Raw genomic sequence first — 19,976 nt, forward strand, 5'->3', positions numbered from 1 at the left:
TGTAAATTCAGAAAAAAGACGATCTGGACTTTAGCCGTGGAGCATTGACAAGCTTGCAAGTCAAAGTCTTGGTCGTCTCCAGGGTATGACATGGAGTTTCGTGTGATTGGAGTGTTTTCAATATGGTTGCTTGATGCATTTCTACTCGGTATCTGGCGATATCGTTCCTTGCACTGTGTGCGTTTCCTTTTCTTCGATATTGGGCTGACTGGTTCTGGCTGTATTCTATGGACATTTCCGCTTGCGGGTGCAGAGTATTGAAATATTATGCTAGATTTTAGACTTGATGTCAAGTTTCGAAGTGCGTCACAGACTTCAGAATCTAGAATGCTCGAATTTACAACCAAACGTACGGTACCACTATTTTGCCTACGGCATTGGGATCCTCCAGGTGGAGCGCATGATGTCATTCACTAAGCGCCGCCAACACATTAATCCGAGAATAAAATCAACCTGATCTCCCAAGAATTTACTGGTACACTCTACCCCCTATCACTCTTTGAAGGCTCTAGCACCAACGCGTTGTGCATTCAACTTTTCCAAGACGGAGTTGAGAACCACTTATTTCTTGAGGAATTCATTGCAACACAGCTCCTACCGCATCGCTTTATCTCACCTCCCTCCACCGACTGTCTTAAACCTCAACCGCACGCGCCCGCCTACATTGTGATCTAGGCATGTCCACCCGTTCTCATCACACTCACAGTTCTCGGCGCTCTCACAGCTCCAGTAGGCCAGTTCAGGTAAGAAATTTACCTGTCAGCTGTCAATTCGAGACCGCAAACTCACACGCACTCTGGCGTATTCAGTACGTCACAACTGCGCCTGCTTCTAATTACAGCTATAGGACACACAAACACCGTGCAAGTAAGTGGCTGTAGCATGCCGAGGACAGAGCGCACCTCGTCCGACTCGTCCAAACCCTTATCACTGCCTACCCTCCCACGAGATACTCCTCTACTCCTTCCTCCTATTCAGAGCCTGGGCTTTGAGACATAATGCTCTCTCCTGCCTCTCTTACGCTCAAGTTTGATGCCATACTTGACGTTCCTGAAGGGGATGAGGCGCTGAGCGATACCACTCTGCCGCTATTATTCAGGCCTCTTCTCCCAGCCTGCTGCCGAGCCAATTGGCTCCTGTATCGTATTCATACGATCCAGCACCTGTAGTGGAGGAAATAGGGTGGAATCCCCATCCCAGTGGCGCATCTACTTTGATCGCATCTCCTGGGACAACTGGCCACGCTGAGATCCCCCGACGGTGCCCGCTGTTCGTCCTCTTTGCTGAATTTGTCATCACTGATATGAGGTCTCTGACGGGCATTTTACCTTTACTCACAGTATGTCTCCTCCTCCGGATCTACCCGAAGCCATCGTAGTGGACACAGCCACCACCGCCACCACAGGAACGGAAGCACAATATGTGTATGCCCAGCCTGCACGGTCCGTACGGTCAAGCAGCAGCCTTGCTACCGCGCGTGAGCGCCCGCAATATGAGCGCGCCAAAGCTCAGGAGTAACCATGACCGTGATTGTAGGTCATTTCTTCCCCTCTTCTAAGTCTTGTGCGTGCGACCAACTAACAAATCATTCAGCCGCAACGCCGCGCCGAGTGTCGCATGGCTCCGTGCTCTCATATCGCCCTGAACGTGACGAGCGTGGTAACTTAAACTATCTACTCGAATTCGTCGTTGTTTGGACTAGGTCCTAAACGTGAAGAGGTAGCTCTCGGATTGAGCGCGCACAAAATAATTAGCTGAGTTCTCGCCGCACGAATTTGTACTGACGGATGAAAATGTAGATCGTAGCAGAGCGTGGGCGAACCCAATATGTCTATCCATCCTCGAGCTCAAGGGCGCCGCTCTACCTCCCGAGTGGCCTATACTTCATAATCATCGATCATACCCGAAATTCAAACCCACTTGGAAACTTAATCCTAATATAGCTGTAATTCCGAGCCCATACGTTATACATGAAGCCCCCCGCGCCGCGCGGGTATGACTCTCCTTGCCATGTTTATCTCTGGATGTATGATTTAATGCATGTACTTTACTGGGTTGATTCTATGTACCATAACAAAAAAATGAATTTGCCATATTAGTGCGTGCCTTGGAAGGGGTCCATCCTTCGCCAAGGCTCAATCGAAACCACGTGGCAATCTGGTGGAAATCTGACAACTCGATGAAGCATTTGCCACGCATTTGTATACCTTCTCATGGCAAGGACAGCTGTAAGCATAGTTCGCCAATGCGCAGCTTGGACCGAGTGCGGTCCGCTCAGTCCGCCCAGGGCCGGTTTATCTCTCGCGTGATCCAGTCCCGTCAGGGTGAAATTTCATCCCAACTCATTTCTTGAGCCTGGAATTAGCTCGATTTGACTTGCCAAGAGACGAAAAACCAGGGAAAATCAAGTGGCGACTACAACGGCTTAGTCTTCTTGGGTACCGATTACAACCTAATACCACCCGAGCATGCGATAGGCTGTTGGTAAATGTACCATAGGACCTGATCTGAATGCTCCCGGGTTTAGAAGCTTACAAGGTCAGATCCTCGGCAAGAAGTAAGTCACAGCACGAACCCACAGATATTGCTGGGCTTTTCGCATATAAAAACCTCGATCCATCCAGCTGTCTCGTCCTCGTGGAGTTCCTGCTCTAGGTTGCTTCGTGCCCCGCTTTGACGACTTCTCACTTTTATCCTTTTTTTTGTTTCCCCCCTCTCAAAACAATAATCATGCGCACGACTTTTGCTACTGTTGCTCTGGCTGCTGCTGCTGTGTCGGCTGCCGAGCTCCCGCTCTCTCAGCGCCTCGCCGATTCGGCCATGTCTCGCCAACAAGGAGCCCTGCCTAACGTTCGTTATGAGACCGGAGTTTTCCAACGCGCCTTGGAGGTATATCTTACTCTTTCGCTATGTGAATTATCATGTGCCTAACGTTCCTGGTTTTTTCTTCTCATAGGCCATATATGCAAAGACTAAGGTGGCCAAGTATCGTGATTACCACCTCAAACAGGTTGATTCCATGATCTCAGCCAACGGAACTGTTACTGGCTACAATTTCACACTTTACAGTTTGGTAAGTTGGACCATTGGCGGAATAGTTCGTTGCCATTGCAACTAACATCCGAACGAATCTATAGGATCCCATCCGAACTGGTGAATCGATCTTATATGCGTACGCCATTTCAATTAATTTAAATCGATAGGGAAGAAATATTGATGGAATTCATGCAGCTACGAGCAAACAAACCAGACCAAGTACAAGGTCGCTTTGGATACATTCCGTAGGCAACTCGATGCGCAGCCCCGTACCCCGGCCGGCGCATTCTGGCACCGTATCGTTGTAAGTATCGCATTCTTACGCCGCCGTCTCCCCCGAATTGCATTCTAAGGCACTATTCCTTCCTACCAGTACCCGAACCAACAATGGTTGGACGGTGTTTACATGGCCGATACCTACTATGCCGTCTACAACAAGAAGTTCGCCAATACAACAATACTGCCTGGGACGATGTTCTTCGCCAGTTCGATCTTGTTGAGCAGAACCTACGAGTATCCCCCAACTCGTTCCCCAACAACTCCGCCAACGGGCTCCTCTACCACGGCTACGATGCCGGTCTGACGGCGGTATGGGCGCAACCTCCCACTGGTCGCTGCATCGAAGTCTGGAACCGTGCTGTTGGGTGGTATGCCATGGCTCTCGTCGATGTTCTCGACCACTTCCCCCAGAAGCATGCGGGATACAAGAAGATTAGGGGATACCTCGAGCGCCTTGCCCCCTACATTGTCGACTCCGCCGACCCCGTCACCGGCAACTGGTGGTTGGTCATGGGATACCCTAACCGTGCGCGCAACTACATTGAGAGCAGCGGTAGCGCTATGTTCGTCTACTCCTTGCTCAGGGGTGTGCGCAAGGGATACTTGCCCAAGAAGAACTACGTCAAGACTGCGACCAGGGCGTACGAATACTTGGCCAAGACTTTTGTTGTTCCTGAGACCAACGGGTAAGTTGTGGTTTTATATTCAATGGCCCTGGTATTTATCCCACGTTTTTAGCACTTTGTCCTGGAACGGAACCGTCTCTGTCGGCTCCCTCGGCTCTAACGGGACCTTTGATGTACGTTTCTCGGTTTACAATAGCTCTGGTACCTTATACTCATACTTTCTCCATAGTACTACGTTTCGGTTGCCGAACAACAAAACGACCTCAAGGGCCTTGCACCATTTATTCTTGCCAGTCTCGAATACGAGGCACTCTAATTCACGGGAGCACAGACATGATCATGTAGACACGACTATGCAAATATGACTATGGATATACCTGCACCATGTACTATTTGTTGATAATTAAAATAAGCATTTACGTCGCACTTCAATTGTTATTGGTCTCGTGGTCGGATCAAAAAATAGGTCTATCATGAGTGAGTGAGTGAGAACAGGCGAGTCTTTCAGACCATGTTTTTGCTTTGGTCGAGCTAGTATTTGACTTTCTATGGTTCAAAAGGTGTGAGAATGCAGCAATCACACATGGGCCAGGTTGCCACCCCTCCCAGCGTGCACACGGTTTTGGGGACGCATGTCCATGAACATTCAATTACAAAAATATCCAAAACAAACAGATCGGTAGACAGCATGTATCTCAAGCCTTGGTGCCCTTGCGAACTTCTTTCGCCTTGGCTTTTCGGAGAGCATCGCGCTTCTGCTCCAATTGGTGTGCGCAAGGGATACTTGCCCAAGAAGAACTACGTCAAGACTGCGACCAGGGCGTACGAATACTTGGCCAAGACTTTTGTTGTTCCTGAGACCAACGGGTAAGTTGTGGTTTTATATTCAATGGCCCTGGTATTTATCCCACGTTTTTAGCACTTTGTCCTGGAACGGAACCGTCTCTGTCGGCTCCCTCGGCTCTAACGGGACCTTTGTACGTTTCTCGGTTTACAATAGCTCTGGTACCTTATACTCATACTTTCTCCATAGTACTACGTTTCGGTTGCCGAACAACAAAACGACCTCAAGGGCCTTGCACCATTTATTCTTGCCAGTCTCGAATACGAGGCACTCTAATTCACGGGAGCACAGACATGATCATGTAGACACGACTATGCAAATATGACTATAGATATACCTGCACCATGTACTATTTGTTGATAATTAAAATAAGCATTTACGTCGCACTTCAATTGTTATTGGTCTCGTGGTCGGATCAAAAATAGGTCTATCATGAGTGAGTGAGTGAGAACAGGCGAGTCTTTCAGACCATGTTTTTGCTTTGGTCGAGCTAGTATTTGACTTTCTATGGTTCAAAAGGTGTGAGAATGCAGCAATCACACATGGGCCAGGTTGCCACCCCTCCCAGCGTGCACACGGTTTTGGGGACGCATGTCCATGAACATTCAATTACAAAAATATCCAAAATACAAACAGATCGGTAGACAGCATGTATCTCAAGCCTTGGTGCCCTTGCGAACTTCTTTCGCCTTGGCTTTTCGGAGAGCATCGCGCTTCTGCTCCAATTTCGATTTCTACAACATGGGAGCTCAGTTATCACCAACAATCGGCAAGATTCGATGTGAAAACTTGCCTCCAACGCACGCTTCTTCTCCCCATGTTTCATGCGTTCGTACAGCTTCCTCTGCTTGTTGCTCATCAACATCTTGTTCATTTCGATTTCGTTGTCCTCAATAACCGGTTCAGCGACCTTCTTGGTTTTCTTGATTGCCTTCTTCAGATCTGCTTCAAATGTTGCATATTCGGCACCTGCTCGTTCGGCTTCGATCTCTGCAGCACGGCGAAGAGCCGGGTCTTCGGGGGCAGCAGCGGCCGCAGCAAGTGCAGGTCGAGTGACCGAATCTTCAGGAACGGGGGTTTCGACTTCAGCCATTTTCTCATCCTCTTGTTCTTCTTCTTCCCCGTCACTTTCCCCAGATCCAGCAGCCAAATCTTCGTCCGTTGGCTCCGCTCCATTCGCATCGGGTACGTATGTGCTCGAGCCCTCGCCAAATGGACTCAAATGAGGCGGGAGAATTTTTCCCTGAGCGTAGGTATCTTCTACCAGCAACCGGCCGGCGTTGATCGAATCAATGACCCACTGTGGCTGAACGTATTTGCGTCGACCGGCAGAGGCTAGATCACTGTTTAGCGGTCGGTCGACTATGACATGGGTGATTGAAGGGTCGTTCTCGTCGAAGGGTGATCCTGCGCCCAAGGTTGCGGGCCATCCCACACGACCACCAAAGGCACGAACTACGAACTCCAGCAATGGCCGTGGAGTCTCGCGGGAGAGAAAGATATTAAGAGAGGAGAATAAAAGTGGAGATGTTGCAGAGGGAAGAACAGCAATGTCGCGCATAGTAAGAAGTGGTGCTCCTTGACCGTCGGCAGATTTAGATGGCTGGACAACAAAATCGTCTGGCAATATATCTACATCGGTTGGTGCGGTGTCGGCGTCGGCCTTTGAAAAGGAAGTAATCGGCTGGGGCGGGAGAGGTGTTGCATTGATGTCCATAATAGCACGTTTGACGTCCTTGTTTGTCACCGTCTTGCCATCCACTTCGACCTTTTTAACTGTAGGAACAGAAGGGGATGTCGTTTGATCTGAAACAATATCTTCCAATGTAAATGCACCGACACCAGCCCTGCTTCGTCCTTGTCCAGATGAGTGGGGGGGGTATACCAGAGAAACGTCGGAGTAGAGCTTAAAGAACACAAATCCAAGCAACGTTTGGTATAGTTCAACAAACGTTAGCATCACTCGCGCATCTACATCTGCGGGTATCTAAACACTGTAAGATTCTCTGTATTATGGCGAATAAAGAATAACTTACTGGTTGTGTAAACTGATAGGGAACAAGCCACGTAATAGTCTGTCCCATTACTTCCGCTTGAAAATAAATGCCCTTTATGGAGAGGAAGACCTTTCGAAGAGCATGTGTTCTCATCACATAGAGCTGCCACTCCGCCGACAGTCTCGTGCAGTTGGAAATAAGGGCGGTGGGTATTTGTGGCGAGGTAGGTAATGCAGCAAACAAGTGAATTAAGCAGAGGGCGTCGTCGATATCTCTCAGTGCATCGATGAAGGTAGGATATCTGGATATTCATTAATATAACTGGGGGGGGGGGGTTGGCTCAATACTGCACACCCTTTCCTTCACAATATGATCCAATGTGTATATAGGCTTGTTCTCTTCCAAGCTCTTCGCACTACTCCACTCTCCGCGACCGAGTGCTCGAGCCAGTTTCTTCGCAAATGCTTTATGCTCACGCAGTTTGCGAAGGATAGGCTCGTGTGTCAGGTACGCTATGTCTTTTGCATAGTAGAACGTAGTGGGGGCCGAAGATCCCTTGTTCGCTCGTTTACGATGTCTGGGCTCCCGAGGAAATATGCCTATCCAAAATTGTTTCACCATATTATCCCCCGTTTCGCAAAAATCCTACACACCTTTTAGGATACATAGTCTTCGGAAATCAGCAAGAGAGCATTGTAGTTTCTTTATAGCAGAAGACCGAGTGATATAAGCTTTGGCCGCACCGGATTTACCTCTTTGCTTGAGCTTAGCCATGGCGGATGTACGCAAACAATTTCCTTCTCCCAAAATTTGCTTCCGATGACATAAGGGTCCCTGTTAAGGGCCTTATGGGTCTTGAGACAAATATCGTCTGGGAAAGGTAGCCTTAGGTCTACAGAATGCCATGTCCTTCACGCTGTATATTTCGATATCAATAATGTTGCTCAACTTTATATATGATATAGATAAGGTGCCAAAGTAAATTTAACAGATAAAAGTAGCAGCTATATGTCCTACTATGGGACCCTGTACTAACGAATCGGTCATGTGATGTGATGTCTCCAATCTAAAGATGTTCTGTCGCGCTCGTCCATTTACAGTCCAACGGTCTTTTCGTTCTTCAGCAGTAGCTCTCAACTCTCAAATTCGTCTAATAGATGAAGGCAATAATTCTACTTCCAACACTGACACCGAGACTCCTTCATCCAAGCTAGAAAGCGAACCCTTGCCCGGCCTCGAGCTCGTCTCGCAAGCTAGTTCACCTCCTACCCCCAGCTCTTCGGGCCTACCCCAAGTAGTACCAGAAAACGAACTCAGAGACATTCCCCGGATTAATGCTTTTGATACTCATCGCTTTGTTACCGCACTAGAGCGTACTTTCCCTACCCCTATTGCACGAACCTTGATGAGAGCCACTCGTGCATTGTTGGTCGTACGATTTGGGCGCGTAAAACAAGAAATATTCGGTGTCAGAGACCTGGACAATGTGAGTTATTTGACTCGAATACATTACGATTATAATAACATTGTTACTCTTCTTACTTACGAATGAACTAATATACTAGCAAGCATATCTATTTCGGGCCGCACTTTCAGAATTGCGCACAGAATTAACTATGAGAACCCGTAGCGAATTTGCTGCCCTACGCACCGCCTCGAATGCGCTTCGGAGAGAGGTGGATGCTTTGAACGGAAAGATGAAAGAGGACATTGCAACCTTGAAGCATGAGTGAGTTCCTGAGTTGCCCCTGGTAGGTGGTCGACCCCTTACATGCGTCAGCATTGACATGGACATAAACAACCGAAAAAATGAGACCCGCGCTGACGCTAAAGTGAATGAGATTGCAATCGAGGTACCGTCCTCTACCCAAGCCCATTCAATATTTTGGGCGCTGATGTGATAGCAGGAATTGAATCACCGTGCCACAATCAAGATCAGTGATCTCCGGTTCGCCTGTTCCACCTTTCTCAGCACTACTTATCTTCTAACAACTCACAAAGTACCGAAATTGAACAGGCCAAATGGGTCAACGTCAGTCGGGGAGTGCTGGGCGTGCTGAGTCTCGTATCGCTCGTCATTGCAACCATGGAACTCGCTCCTAAACCACCCAAGCCAGTCCCGATCCCCACACCGACAGTAGTGGTGGAACGTGAAAAGCTCGACCTCCGCGAATTTGAGGATAATGAGTCAACCAGTTAGTAACTGTGGGGGATTGCCAGCTCATGTGCAGAGAAGGTCGCTTCTGACGAACAGAAGCAAACAAATGCCGGAGCTAATTGCGAAGCAACGCCAGTTTATGATTACGCACAGTTGTTTTGTAATGTACATTATGTGTCATTTTTATCGCGTCAGCCTCGCCTCCTTGCCAGCCAATCACTATTTTCTCCGAATGGTGTTGTTTCATGCGCTTCTTGTTCCAAACTCCACTATTTGCCTTTCACGGATTATTTCTTTCTTCCTGTTTCATGATTCATTCAGGGTAACCGAACGCGAACCTGTCGGTCTGCCCTGGCCGCCCAAACTTACGTATCATTAAAATTGTTCGTGGTGTACACCGTATCCCTAATCAGGAAGAATATACTCGCGGCAATAAACGCACGGAACCGGCTAAGCACCGAGCCGAGCAGATTGCCGGGGGAAAGTGGTCGGAATCTGTAGAATCAGGCTATGCGCGGGGTAGTCACTGAGCTTCGAAAGATCAAATCAATCGATGCTTCTATGACTAGGTACTATCAATGACGTGGTGGAATCTTCGATACTAATGCAGCAATTACAAGAACCCTCTGATTTGCTCCAGTCTTAAAAGGTTTAGTTTAGCATATCATAATGCTGCCTGCCGGATTATAGTATTGACAAGATTAGCTTTGCCGGCGGAAGTGGGTATGAGATGTGAGAAGCTTACAGAGCATGGGGGCATGTGAGGGGTGGAACCGTGGACAGTGAGTTGGTACTGCCAAATACTAGCCAACAACGACTAATACGTGATGAACCCGCGTGAGGTCGATGTCAGATGCCGACTGTTGTTGTACTCGTGATATCTGAGGTATCGCCGAGCGCTGGAATACTGGAGATTTACGTGGAGACGAGTGGCAACATCCTCCGTGTGGGGAGGGAGGGGGGAGCGGAGACGACTGATCCTCACGTTTACGTAGCGCTGCATGGTCGTATCCATCGTCATCTCTAGAATCATACTACTCCGGGACCTTGCGCATATCTTCACGACGGATTAACCTCTCGCTAAAAGTCCAGTTGAAACTCTTTGAGTGGGGGTATCTTTACTCCTGGTGGAAACTAGAATCCAGCAACATGCAAACTCTCAACCGGAGGTAAGCGAGTTTTCCGAGCAAGGGGAAATACTGGCTATATTTCATATGATTCGCCCTTAGACTTCGCTTGGGTGGGTACGAACGGGTAGGTGGGGCTGATGCATGTAGTAGCAGACGAGATGGCAACGCATGCACAATAGGCCACTTGGGAAGGGGACTTCAATGGAAACCAAAAGGCAAATTCTATCGGTTGTATAAGAAATAGTACAGCTAAAACAAATTGCGATCGAGAAAAGTTATACAAGGTATTCTACATCGGTCAACTTCAGAGTACCCAAGAATATATGTGTATGATGCGAGTATAATGTGCACCCTTTTTTTTCTAGCTTATGAGTCCCAGATGGCACCTGCGCAGAGATATTAGACTAGTGTTTTAATAAATCACATATAGAGACTCACCAAAGGCCGGAATCCCACGGCTCATCATCCCGTACACAACCTTTTCCGTCAGTTTTTGGTTGCTAATAATTGCCACAGCTTCTGCATCAAACTCGCGAACCAGGCGCAAAGTGAGTTTGACCATGTCTGGCTTTCCGTGTTTGCGAGTATCGTAAATCACCGCATCGGGAGAGGCATCGAGGAGCTTATCGACGAGTTCGTTACCAAATGTCTTTCGCACGTCGGGACTTGTCCAAAGGAGACGCATGGGAATACGTTTCTCGAAGATCGCTGGTGCGCATGGACCAATACCGGAACCGGTTGCGACGATTACAAGACGGCGGAAGAGAGGCACGATCCTCAAGACACCGTAGGTAGGGACACCACGGACCCAGAGTTGGGTGGGAGGATTTTCGATTGTGTGACCGGTCCAGTCTCCAGCACGAGAAACAACTAGACTAAACCCTGGAGTGTTGGGCTCTTGGATACTGATTTTTTATGTTAATAAAATTGGTCACAAATGGCTAATATACTCCACTTACGTTGCGAACGAATGCCATTCCATGAGCGGTGACTTGGAAACGCGAACAAAGTGGCCAGTCTTGGGAGTAGTGTAGTCAAAGTAGAGGCGGATGGCATGATTTGAGAGAACCACGGAGCGACATTGACCTTGCGCAACCTTAGCCAAGAGGACATGATTGCAAGCGTAATCACGCAAATCATCCAGAAAGAAGCATTGGTACGCAGGGCTCGTGCCAGGCTGACTCCTGGTGCCTTGTAGTCGTTCGTCAGGAGAATAACCAGGGCCCAGACAAGCGCCGTGGCGGCCCAGCTGAGGGAGAGCAATGGCTGATGAACAATAATATCTTAGAATAGTAAAAATGACATACCCAAAGAATCTGTGGGTACGCTCGAAATTGTCATGTGCGGTAGAGCGTCTCTTTGGATAAGCAAACCAAATCATAGCTGTTTTGAAGTTTCGTTAGAATGAACAGTCAATCGAGATGCGTGCAAGGTTGCCTACCCAAGAGAAGGCTCAGGACCAAGTAAGTAATAACCACCGTAGCATAGATGCCCCCTGATGGCGGACAACATCTCGGGTCACCTCGACAGCTATCAAGTAGAGTCAGCACAATTGTTAGACCCGGATGATTATAACATACTGAAGTAGATCAACCATACTATGGCGCTGATGCCACTACCCGAGTGTGCGCCTCCATGTGGTAGACCCTGCCAGCAATCCGACGGATAGCCAATGGCCAAGACCTAGGAACGGCGCAAGCGATGTTGAAAATCAAATTCAAAACGTAATCCTGTGGTGGATGCGACTCAGTATACATCCGCAAGTGCGCATATAGTTCACTCTACCTGACGCATCAATACTGCCGCGCAAATATTTCCGACCACAATGGTTCCGATTTTGTTAGCCGGGAGTCCACCCTCGACGAGTGCGTGAATGAAGATAGACATGTTGACGATGAAAACCACACCGAAGAGCCTGCGGTAAAGACTAAAAACAATATGGCGCAAGTTCCTCACGTATTTCGGCTCCATCTTTTCAGGAAGCTCGTCATCGAGATAGCCGTCCCATGCATTGCCTCCTTTTTCGGCGGCAAGGTCGGTCTTAGCCCCAAGAACAGGCAGACTAGCGATTACTGTATCGACAGAGGATTTTTTCACTATCGATTTGGAGTCCAGGTCTTCCTTCTCGTTCTGGTTTAAAGTTGAACGCGACGCCGAAGATGTGATCGACCTTCCAGATGTGATGGGAGAGTTGGAGACTTGAGGAGAAGCCTCGTTAAAAGGACGGAACGACTCGTTGGTAATCTGCAATGGTTGCGCGGGTGCTCCATGCTCTTGAAGTTGGGCCCACATATTACCAATATTGACGGACGCAGTGGATAGGCGGTTGGCGATTGCAGCCTGTGCGGGTTTGTTGATCGCGGCAACGAAGGGAGTAAATGTGAGTCTGGATGTTGAAGTCTCCACCTCGACGATTGTAGGAGCAGAAGCGACATCGTTGTTGACTGTAACTGCGACGGGAACAGGCGCCTCAACCATTGCTCGGAGGGCACGTTTGTCAATTTTTCTGTTCATTTTTTATTATTATTAACTCTAATCATAAATAGAGCGGCTCGACTTACCCATTAGCTGTCTTTGGCACAGTTTCAAGCTTGATATACCTTGAAGGCCGGGCATAATACGGCTGGACTTTAGCACAAGCCTCCTTGACTTTCTCAATGTCGGCGGTTTCAGGATATACGAAGCCAACTAGCTCCTTGCCGATGAGAAGAGCACAAGCAGTAGTCACTCCATCGGCGGACTGAAAATACTTGAGCAGGTGCACAGTTTGCGGAAATGCATGGACTCACCTCCAAAGATGCTGTCACTCCATCCAATTCGACGCGGAATCCTTTAATCTTAACCTTAAAAAATAGAAAATGGTGAGTTCGTCATAAAACTATATCTTGCGATTCACTCACTTGGTCATCTGCTCGCCCAAGGTGAATTAGCGAGCCGTCCTCACGCCACTTTCCGAGATCGCCAGTATTGAACATTAGGCTCCTGAATAATACAGTTTTTAAGTAATAGACCCTGCACCGAAGACATTATACTTACCCATCATTGAGGAATGGATCATGCTTGAATTTCTTGGCTGTAAGCTCTGGCAAACCGATGTAGCCACGAGCAGCGCAAGCGCCGCCACCCCACATGATACCTGCACCCCATTTATTAAATTCCGTAGCTCATGAAAATAATAAAAACACATTACCAGTGGCTCCAATTGGCAAAGGGTTCATATCTTCATCGAGGACGTACACTGTGTTGTTGGGAAGGGGTTTGCCAATGTTCATCTCGTCACCAACAGCGTGTGGGAGTGGCGTCATAGTGTTAACGATTGTAACCTGGATATCGTGAGCATACAGTTAGAGTGTTTAGATTCGAGTAAGCATACCTCGGTGGGTCCACATGAGTTGTAATACGCGACGCCAGCAGCAGCAAGTTTGTCAGCAAGAGGCTTGGGACAAGGTTCACCCGCGGTCGCTACGTATTTAATATTTGGGTAGTCGATAGGGTCATATAGCTGCATAACAGAGGGAGTGGCAATCACAATATCAACACTACGATTTCCCAGTTAATTTCAACAGATATCTTCTGGGAACAACGGTAGGGAACATACCTGCTCATCACGCCTTTCCAGTCAGAGCCACGAATACACAAAGTGCACCCATTGGCCACGCTTCCGAGACACTCCCACTGGGCCATGTCGAAGGCCACATTGAGAAGTTGTGCGACCCGACGGCCAGGACGCATACCAACTCGCCCTGGGTCGGTTAGGAGCAGGTTAACGACGCTGAGATGCGTCACATCAACACCCTTGGGCTTCCCGGTCGTTCCTATTTTGGAAATGATCAGTTCCTGTTCAAGTCTAAGAGGAATTCTCGCAACTTACCAGATGTGTAAATGGCATAAACACTTGATAAGGACTCATTAGCGAGGAAGAACGATCTGAAATGAAAATTACAAACCTATCCGAAGACTTCCCGCTAACGGTAACATGCTTCAAATAATCATCGTTGTCAATAACATCTTCAAGAACCAGTGTTTCTATGGGATATGGTTGGCCAGCTGCCGCATATAGTCAATAAAACTAGCTCACTATGGTTTGGAATACGCGCAGCAAACTTTCTCAAGCAGACAACCGTTTGGACGCCAGCATCAGGAATGATGTGTGCGAGAGTAGAATCGGTGACAATACCACCATCTAACCATACAATTTAGTATCTGCACAAGTACTGTCCATACTATATGTCATACCTTGTGGAACATAAGCGGCTAGATAATTATGACGATCATTGGACACTGTATCAAGGGTGCTATGAAGACTGAAACGTACCTCCAGCTTTCAGAATACCAAGCATACCCGCGACCATAGAAATACTGCGCTGGACGAGGAGTAAGACTCGGTCACCCGATTTTACACCTTGCCGCTGCAAAGCGACAGCCAAGCGGTCGGACATTTGCTTGAGTTCAAGATAAGTCGCAGATTTGCCATCGTGTTCAACGGCAATAGCAGAGGGTCGCTGAGCAGCTTGATATTCAAAGGCTTCATGGATGGTTTGGAATGGAGGGGTGTAAGTTGAGCCAAGGCCAAACGAAATAAACTTGGCTTGATCCTCTGGAGAGAGGTTAGCGATTGAATGAGGAGATATTTGCATGAGGGGCTAAGAGAGAGAGAGAGTGGGGGTGAGGAATCCGCATCGTCAAGACTCGCTACTTATACTTCTGAGTCGCATAAGTGGCTACTTGGAGATCAATTCGTACAATTATTCATACTACGTGACCATGAGTACAGCCGAGCGATAAATTCTGACAAAGCCTCATGACCGTATGCTGGGAATCATCGGGGAATGAGCGGTATGGAGTACCGTTGCCATTTTGGCGATATTTTCCAATTCACAATGGTAGTACTACGATTATTGCTTTGCAATGTTTGCCTCAGGTTCGATGGTGAATCCAGTGTCAGACCTTGTGGGGGCCTGAAAAAAGCGCAAAGAAGGCAGTTATTCCATATCCAAGCGGTCGCGAAGTACTGCAAAGTGCCGCGAATCAGAGAAGTGCCCGTCGTATTATTACTTAGTGGCTAAGGTACGCATGCTCCTACCAAAGATCCACCGGGCCCGAGTGATTTCTAAAGTGGAAGATCACCAGCAGTCCTGATCACGAACGTAAGGATCATTGCGCGAAGGTAAACGAGGAGTCTGGTGCACCTGACTCTGGCGTGGTTAACGTACATCCGGAATTCCAACGATGCATGATCCAAACAACTCTGGAATATCGGACACTTCGCACATATCATTGAGGAATCCAGAACGGTTCCAGATCCGTCCACTTTATTTTGCCGATGGAGCTACGATTGGGCGAAGTTTGAACTCGGGGTGGACCCTGGAAGGATTAGAGTATCGATCCACGTGGTGGAGTCACACCGCCACCGATCATCCTTCCTCGGTTGACATGTACACAGTGCTTGGCGAATGTAACTGGGACATCAGTAAACTGCTGTCCGGCAGCTGTTTGACGGTTGAGTTATTTTTAAGCGCCAATGCAAATCAGCGTGGATTCCATACCACCGGACCTCTACTGCGACAGGTACCCGAGTTCCCTGTCACATCGCCTATCTGAGTGATGGAGGTCGAGCAAACATCGACAGAAATGGCGACATTAATCACATGGGGTGTGCCTACCTCGAAGAGCATCTCTGATATCATGGAGTACTCAGAATCTTCGGCGGATCATGTGGGCTGGCTCAGATACGACGTGGCTGATCAGACTACATGCTGCCGGTGCAACCAATGTTTGTTTTAGCTTATTGTGATGACTGCTTCTCGTATAATTCCGTTGACCCTTCGTTTATCAAAAATCGGCAATTGGAGCCATCTGTTTAGAATCAGTAGGGCTTTAGAACTCGTATATACTCTATGCCAGCGTAACTTTCGGCATAACCACCCCTCATTCATCTGCTCCGCAACAACCACACCATGTCTGCTGATCTCATCCTCGTCGCCAAGTCACAAGGTGTCGGTGTCATCAAGCTAAATCGACCCAAAGCTCTCAACGCACTTTCAGCTGCCCTTATTCAACAACTCCTAGGATCTGTCAAAAGTTTCGAGGAGGATGACGAAGTCGGAGCCATCGTCATTACTGGAAGGCGAGTACAGTAAAACCTACCCATCAATTCTTCGTCTGACTATGTTGTCCGACACATTAGCGAAAAAGTGTTCGCAGGTATGTTTTTTGATACATACTCAGAGTAAACATTTTCTAACATACAATTTACCAGCCGGTGCTGACATTAAAGAGCTCGAAAAACTCACATTTGTGAATGCTTACATGGGTAATTTTCTCCAGTCCCTGGCAGATGGAATTGCAGCGGCCCGCAAACCTATACTTGCAGCTGTCAACGGTTATGCTGTATGTCTCATTCCATTACTATCACGTTATACACGTAACGATACCAACGTCACTAATATAGCTTGGTGGTGGCTGCGAGCTTGCAATGATGTGCGATGTGATTTATGGTGAGCTACAAATTGCCGCCAGTAATAGCCCGGAAAAAACTGATTGTACAACAGCTGGCACAAATGCGGTGTTTGGCCAACCTGAAATCAAAATTGGTACAATTCCAGGAGCTGGTATGTCGCATCCCCTTTCTTACATTGAATTACGAATCATTACACATTATTTCAGGTGGCACACAACGCCTGATTAGAGCGGTTGGAAAGGCCAAGGTCAGGGCTGCTACAACTGTCGTCCAAATTCTCAGATACTAACAGGATAATATTTGGCTGCTGTCTAGGCGATGCACATGGTCCTTACAGGGGAATCCATGAAGGCTGATGAAGCGGAACAAGCCGGCTTGGTCGCTAAAATTGTTCCACCGGAGAAAACCCTGGAGATCGCGATTGCAGCCGGTGCAGCGATGGCAAGCATGTCACGACCCGTTTTGCTGATGGCTAAGGAAAGCGTCAACCGGGGTATGTGCATATACCGAGTTCGGTAGTTCATGTGTCGATTCTAAATTTCAACACCAGCCGAGGACCTGGCTCTTTCTGAAGGACTTCGATTCGAGCGTCGACTCTATCACGCTTCGTTCTCAACCGTGAGTAAGCAGTTGGTAGGAGGGTTTATTATTGACATAATTGTAAATTAACAGAACGACTCAAAAGAGGGAATGAGGGCGTTTATTCAAAAGCGAAAGCCAGTATTTGAGCACGCATAGATTCTAAACTCTCTGTCACTTGCGTTTGGTTACTGTATATTACTTGTTTTGCACTAAGCATTTTATTTTATAAGAAACACAACGACCCAGTCGAATTGGATGTCTTAATAATTAATGACACAGTCAAATCTAACAGGGTCCGCCTCGATCATATTAGACGCTGAAGCCCTTGCCGGCGGTAGAGGAACATAACACCAACCGCAACTACCAGAAATACACACTTTTTCTCAACCCTCTTGTTTCTCCTATTGTATTATCCTATATGTGGTAAGAGAGGGGATGCGGGACTCACTATGAGCAACTACTAACTCCGAGTAAGCAAACACATCCTCAACGCGCAAGCAGCGATTCGCGCACCGTGTTGCCAGAAATGGTTTGACTGTCCAGAATGCCATGCCGAGACTTCGGACCATCCTATAAGAAAGACAACGGATATGGTATTCATGTGTAAAAAGTGCCGTAAGGCATTTAGAAAAGATATGGCGGCCTTCGAAGAAAGTGACGAATATTGTCCACATTGCGATAACCATTTTGTGCGTCTGTTCTTTTTGGCACCTGTACCAGAGCTAAACGGAAATACTACACCCAAAAGATCATTGAAGCCAAAACCCCAACGCCGGTAGTTGGAGTCGAAGGAGAAGACGCGCGCAAGGATGCTCGGTAAGTTTGTGCGCTATTCCAGCCCCGAACGTTGACTCTGATAGATATGAATAGAATGTTACGTGATGAACGAATGAAGCAACTGGCACTATCTCTAGATGACGAATTCGCCGACCTCTTGGAGCCGTAAAACTGGGCGTGTTTTCGCTGCATGCTTGGACCAAATATTATCATAAATACACATTTATATTACATCCATTACACCTGGCCATTCTCAAAAACATCCTTGACTCATACACATATACCTAATCGTCGTGAATAATAATTTGAGTTGGTTCCGCGACTTTGACATCGGGCGGAAGTGTGGGGAGGCCGGAATCTTCGACACTAGTAGGCTGAGGTATAGCAGGAGTAGGACCATGCTCGTCTTCTTCATCGCTCGATTCACCGGGTCTTCGGAAGACAACATTGGCACCATCAGCGGCCAACCTGCGACGTTTAGTGGGATCCTCGCTGTTCCCATTCGTGCCGTCCTGGACTCCACCCTTTCCCATAGCTCGGTTCTTCTTTTTTTGACGCCTGGCCCGGTTTTTGGCGGTTTTGGCTTCACTCTGTTCTTCTCGCTCTCGTTTTTTTGCCTCAAATTCTGCAGCCTCTTGTTCCTAATCCGCAAAATGAATAAGATCGATCGATTCGTTTGCGCATGATGTACACACCTTCTTTGAGGCTTCCTCCATTATCTTAAGCCGTTCGTACTCCCGTCTTCGACTCTGTTTGTAGACATGGAATTCACCACTCCCAGCACCTGTGCTCCAAGAATATTAGTTCCTATGACAGCTTCGCGAATCAGCTCAAACACATGCCTGCGCTGGAGCCTTGTACATTCTTCATCATCTCCCGTGGAGGTCTAACTGTTTTCTCTTTGGGGGGAGCTGGGAGGTTGACTAGTTTTGTGGGATCCTTCATTAGCTTCTCCAGTTGTTGTTTTTGCAGGTCCAAAGCCGTTTGCTTTTTACGGGCAGCTTCACCAGACTGTGTAGCGTTGGATACTGGTGGAGGTGTCCCCGTCGCCATATTAGTAGATTTCTGGAGTGTGTTGTGCTACGAAACAATGTCTGATTCCAAACCGAGGAGGTGAATGTTGTGAAGTCCAATCGAACTAAATTAGCCGCTGCCACGTGACCCTTGGCCCACTACTCCTTTAGCGCTTCCGTTCCTGGCCTCATCAGCGTTCCCTCCACCGCCGTGAGTAGTGTGTTTACCATCTCAAGATATCTCGAATAATAACGGATATCTTACGAAAAAAACAGAACCCCTAAGAACTGAGATAGGATGAGCCTTCCCCACTCACAGTATGACCCTCGTCGTGTTTGTATTATTCCCTTCCCCACGTTGCCATTCCTAAAACACAAGCGGGCGCTCGGAGTTTATACCGCAGGTGCATTGGTGAGAGCTCCCAAATAAAACTGACTTGTACCTTATACTAAATATACCTTTAGTTTGCCTTTGCTCATTGGGTATTTCTGGACGCTTGCATTCTATCATCACACGCCCGTCCTCCCGCCGACTCGCCCCATGATATTGTGCCTCTGCATGTTACATTCCTTGGTGAGCTCTATGTTAGGCTGATGCGATTGAACGAATGAATGACGTTTCATTCCTTAGACTGGATCCCTGGAATATGCTCGACCCTCGGTATGCTCGTCGTAAATCTAGTTAACAAGGAACAACTCCTTGGCGAAGGGTTTGCTTCTGGGGACGCGTATGTTCGGCGTGCGCGTATTATTCTTTTCGTGGGCTTCGCCTTGATGGCAGGTGGACTTGCCGGTAGTGTGGTGCGTAAGAAGGGCTGGGCCGTTCCTCTCCCAGCGTGGGTAACTCACCTTCTTCCGTGCTTTTACAGGTGGTTCTCGTTTTAAAGTATATTCTGGCCGAATATGGCGAGGGATATAATTATTACGGTTACGCTAACGTTGTGCAGAATGTCGCAATTATGTTATCGGCTGTGGTACTTTGGCTTGCGCAGAATTCGCAGAGCGAATACGAATATAACCTCACCCTGTAATTAGGCAGAAGAGCACCGGTAGTTACCCATGTGATTGGAAGCG

General features: G+C 47.9%; 10 protein-coding genes across 10 annotated transcripts; 7 read left to right on the forward strand and 3 right to left on the reverse strand.

The window, feature by feature from the left end:
* Positions 1 to 998: 998 nt before the first annotated feature.
* Positions 999 to 1,518, forward strand: RhiXN_00254 (uncharacterized protein; the record flags this gene model as incomplete). Its single annotated transcript, XM_043320073.1, has 3 exons — positions 999 to 1,046; positions 1,100 to 1,260; positions 1,341 to 1,518. 3 exons carry the CDS (start codon positions 999 to 1,001, stop codon positions 1,516 to 1,518), a joined length of 387 nt encoding a protein of 128 aa, XP_043179085.1.
* Positions 1,519 to 2,730: 1,212 nt separating this feature from the next.
* On the forward strand, positions 2,731 to 4,257 carry RhiXN_00255 (cell wall glycoside hydrolase YteR; the record flags this gene model as incomplete). The annotated part of the gene is made up of 7 exons (XM_043320074.1): positions 2,731 to 2,889; positions 2,957 to 3,073; positions 3,138 to 3,172; positions 3,232 to 3,340; positions 3,523 to 4,001; positions 4,054 to 4,114; positions 4,171 to 4,257. The coding sequence occupies 7 exons, from the start codon at positions 2,731 to 2,733 to the stop codon at positions 4,255 to 4,257; spliced, it is 1,047 nt and encodes a 348-aa protein (XP_043179086.1).
* A 372-nt stretch (positions 4,258 to 4,629) lies between these two features.
* On the forward strand, positions 4,630 to 5,061 carry RhiXN_00256 (cell wall glycoside hydrolase YteR; the record flags this gene model as incomplete). Its single annotated transcript, XM_043320075.1, has 3 exons — positions 4,630 to 4,808; positions 4,861 to 4,918; positions 4,975 to 5,061. 3 exons carry the CDS (start codon positions 4,630 to 4,632, stop codon positions 5,059 to 5,061), a joined length of 324 nt encoding a protein of 107 aa, XP_043179087.1.
* Positions 5,062 to 5,441: 380 nt separating this feature from the next.
* Positions 5,442 to 7,556, reverse strand: RhiXN_00257 (pescadillo domain protein; the record flags this gene model as incomplete). The annotated part of the gene is made up of 5 exons (XM_043320076.1): positions 5,442 to 5,519; positions 5,546 to 6,772; positions 6,822 to 7,083; positions 7,135 to 7,381; positions 7,436 to 7,556. 5 exons carry the CDS (start codon positions 7,554 to 7,556, stop codon positions 5,442 to 5,444), a joined length of 1,935 nt encoding a protein of 644 aa, XP_043179088.1.
* A 298-nt stretch (positions 7,557 to 7,854) lies between these two features.
* On the forward strand, positions 7,855 to 8,982 carry RhiXN_00258 (uncharacterized protein; the record flags this gene model as incomplete). The annotated part of the gene is made up of 5 exons (XM_043320077.1): positions 7,855 to 8,268; positions 8,348 to 8,511; positions 8,563 to 8,635; positions 8,690 to 8,730; positions 8,784 to 8,982. 5 exons carry the CDS (start codon positions 7,855 to 7,857, stop codon positions 8,980 to 8,982), a joined length of 891 nt encoding a protein of 296 aa, XP_043179089.1.
* A 1,454-nt stretch (positions 8,983 to 10,436) lies between these two features.
* Positions 10,437 to 14,707, reverse strand: RhiXN_00259 (AMP binding enzyme; the record flags this gene model as incomplete). The annotated part of the gene is made up of 18 exons (XM_043320078.1): positions 10,437 to 10,456; positions 10,509 to 10,975; positions 11,030 to 11,336; positions 11,397 to 11,453; positions 11,651 to 11,753; positions 11,892 to 12,576; positions 12,632 to 12,810; positions 12,860 to 12,913; positions 12,971 to 13,052; positions 13,107 to 13,206; positions 13,261 to 13,393; positions 13,444 to 13,609; positions 13,669 to 13,885; positions 13,942 to 13,964; positions 14,018 to 14,096; positions 14,149 to 14,253; positions 14,307 to 14,324; positions 14,386 to 14,707. 18 exons carry the CDS (start codon positions 14,705 to 14,707, stop codon positions 10,437 to 10,439), a joined length of 3,117 nt encoding a protein of 1,038 aa, XP_043179090.1.
* A 1,320-nt stretch (positions 14,708 to 16,027) lies between these two features.
* On the forward strand, positions 16,028 to 17,268 carry RhiXN_00260 (enoyl-CoA hydratase/isomerase family protein; the record flags this gene model as incomplete). The annotated part of the gene is made up of 9 exons (XM_043320079.1): positions 16,028 to 16,206; positions 16,258 to 16,274; positions 16,330 to 16,460; positions 16,522 to 16,567; positions 16,622 to 16,681; positions 16,737 to 16,777; positions 16,846 to 17,023; positions 17,081 to 17,148; positions 17,203 to 17,268. The coding sequence occupies 9 exons, from the start codon at positions 16,028 to 16,030 to the stop codon at positions 17,266 to 17,268; spliced, it is 786 nt and encodes a 261-aa protein (XP_043179091.1).
* Positions 17,269 to 17,747: 479 nt separating this feature from the next.
* Positions 17,748 to 18,058, forward strand: RhiXN_00261 (uncharacterized protein; the record flags this gene model as incomplete). The annotated part of the gene is made up of 3 exons (XM_043320080.1): positions 17,748 to 17,801; positions 17,861 to 17,928; positions 17,983 to 18,058. 3 exons carry the CDS (start codon positions 17,748 to 17,750, stop codon positions 18,056 to 18,058), a joined length of 198 nt encoding a protein of 65 aa, XP_043179092.1.
* A 115-nt stretch (positions 18,059 to 18,173) lies between these two features.
* Positions 18,174 to 18,942, reverse strand: RhiXN_00262 (uncharacterized protein; the record flags this gene model as incomplete). The annotated part of the gene is made up of 3 exons (XM_043320081.1): positions 18,174 to 18,530; positions 18,585 to 18,673; positions 18,726 to 18,942. 3 exons carry the CDS (start codon positions 18,940 to 18,942, stop codon positions 18,174 to 18,176), a joined length of 663 nt encoding a protein of 220 aa, XP_043179093.1.
* Positions 18,943 to 19,200: 258 nt separating this feature from the next.
* On the forward strand, positions 19,201 to 19,933 carry RhiXN_00263 (vacuolar protein sorting-associated protein 68; the record flags this gene model as incomplete). The annotated part of the gene is made up of 4 exons (XM_043320082.1): positions 19,201 to 19,314; positions 19,368 to 19,476; positions 19,534 to 19,703; positions 19,772 to 19,933. The coding sequence occupies 4 exons, from the start codon at positions 19,201 to 19,203 to the stop codon at positions 19,931 to 19,933; spliced, it is 555 nt and encodes a 184-aa protein (XP_043179094.1).
* Between the last annotated feature and the right edge of the window lie 43 nt (positions 19,934 to 19,976).

This window comes from Rhizoctonia solani, chromosome 4, assembly GCF_016906535.1.
Source record: "Rhizoctonia solani chromosome 4, complete sequence".
NCBI classification, from domain to species: domain Eukaryota; kingdom Fungi; phylum Basidiomycota; class Agaricomycetes; order Cantharellales; family Ceratobasidiaceae; genus Rhizoctonia; species Rhizoctonia solani.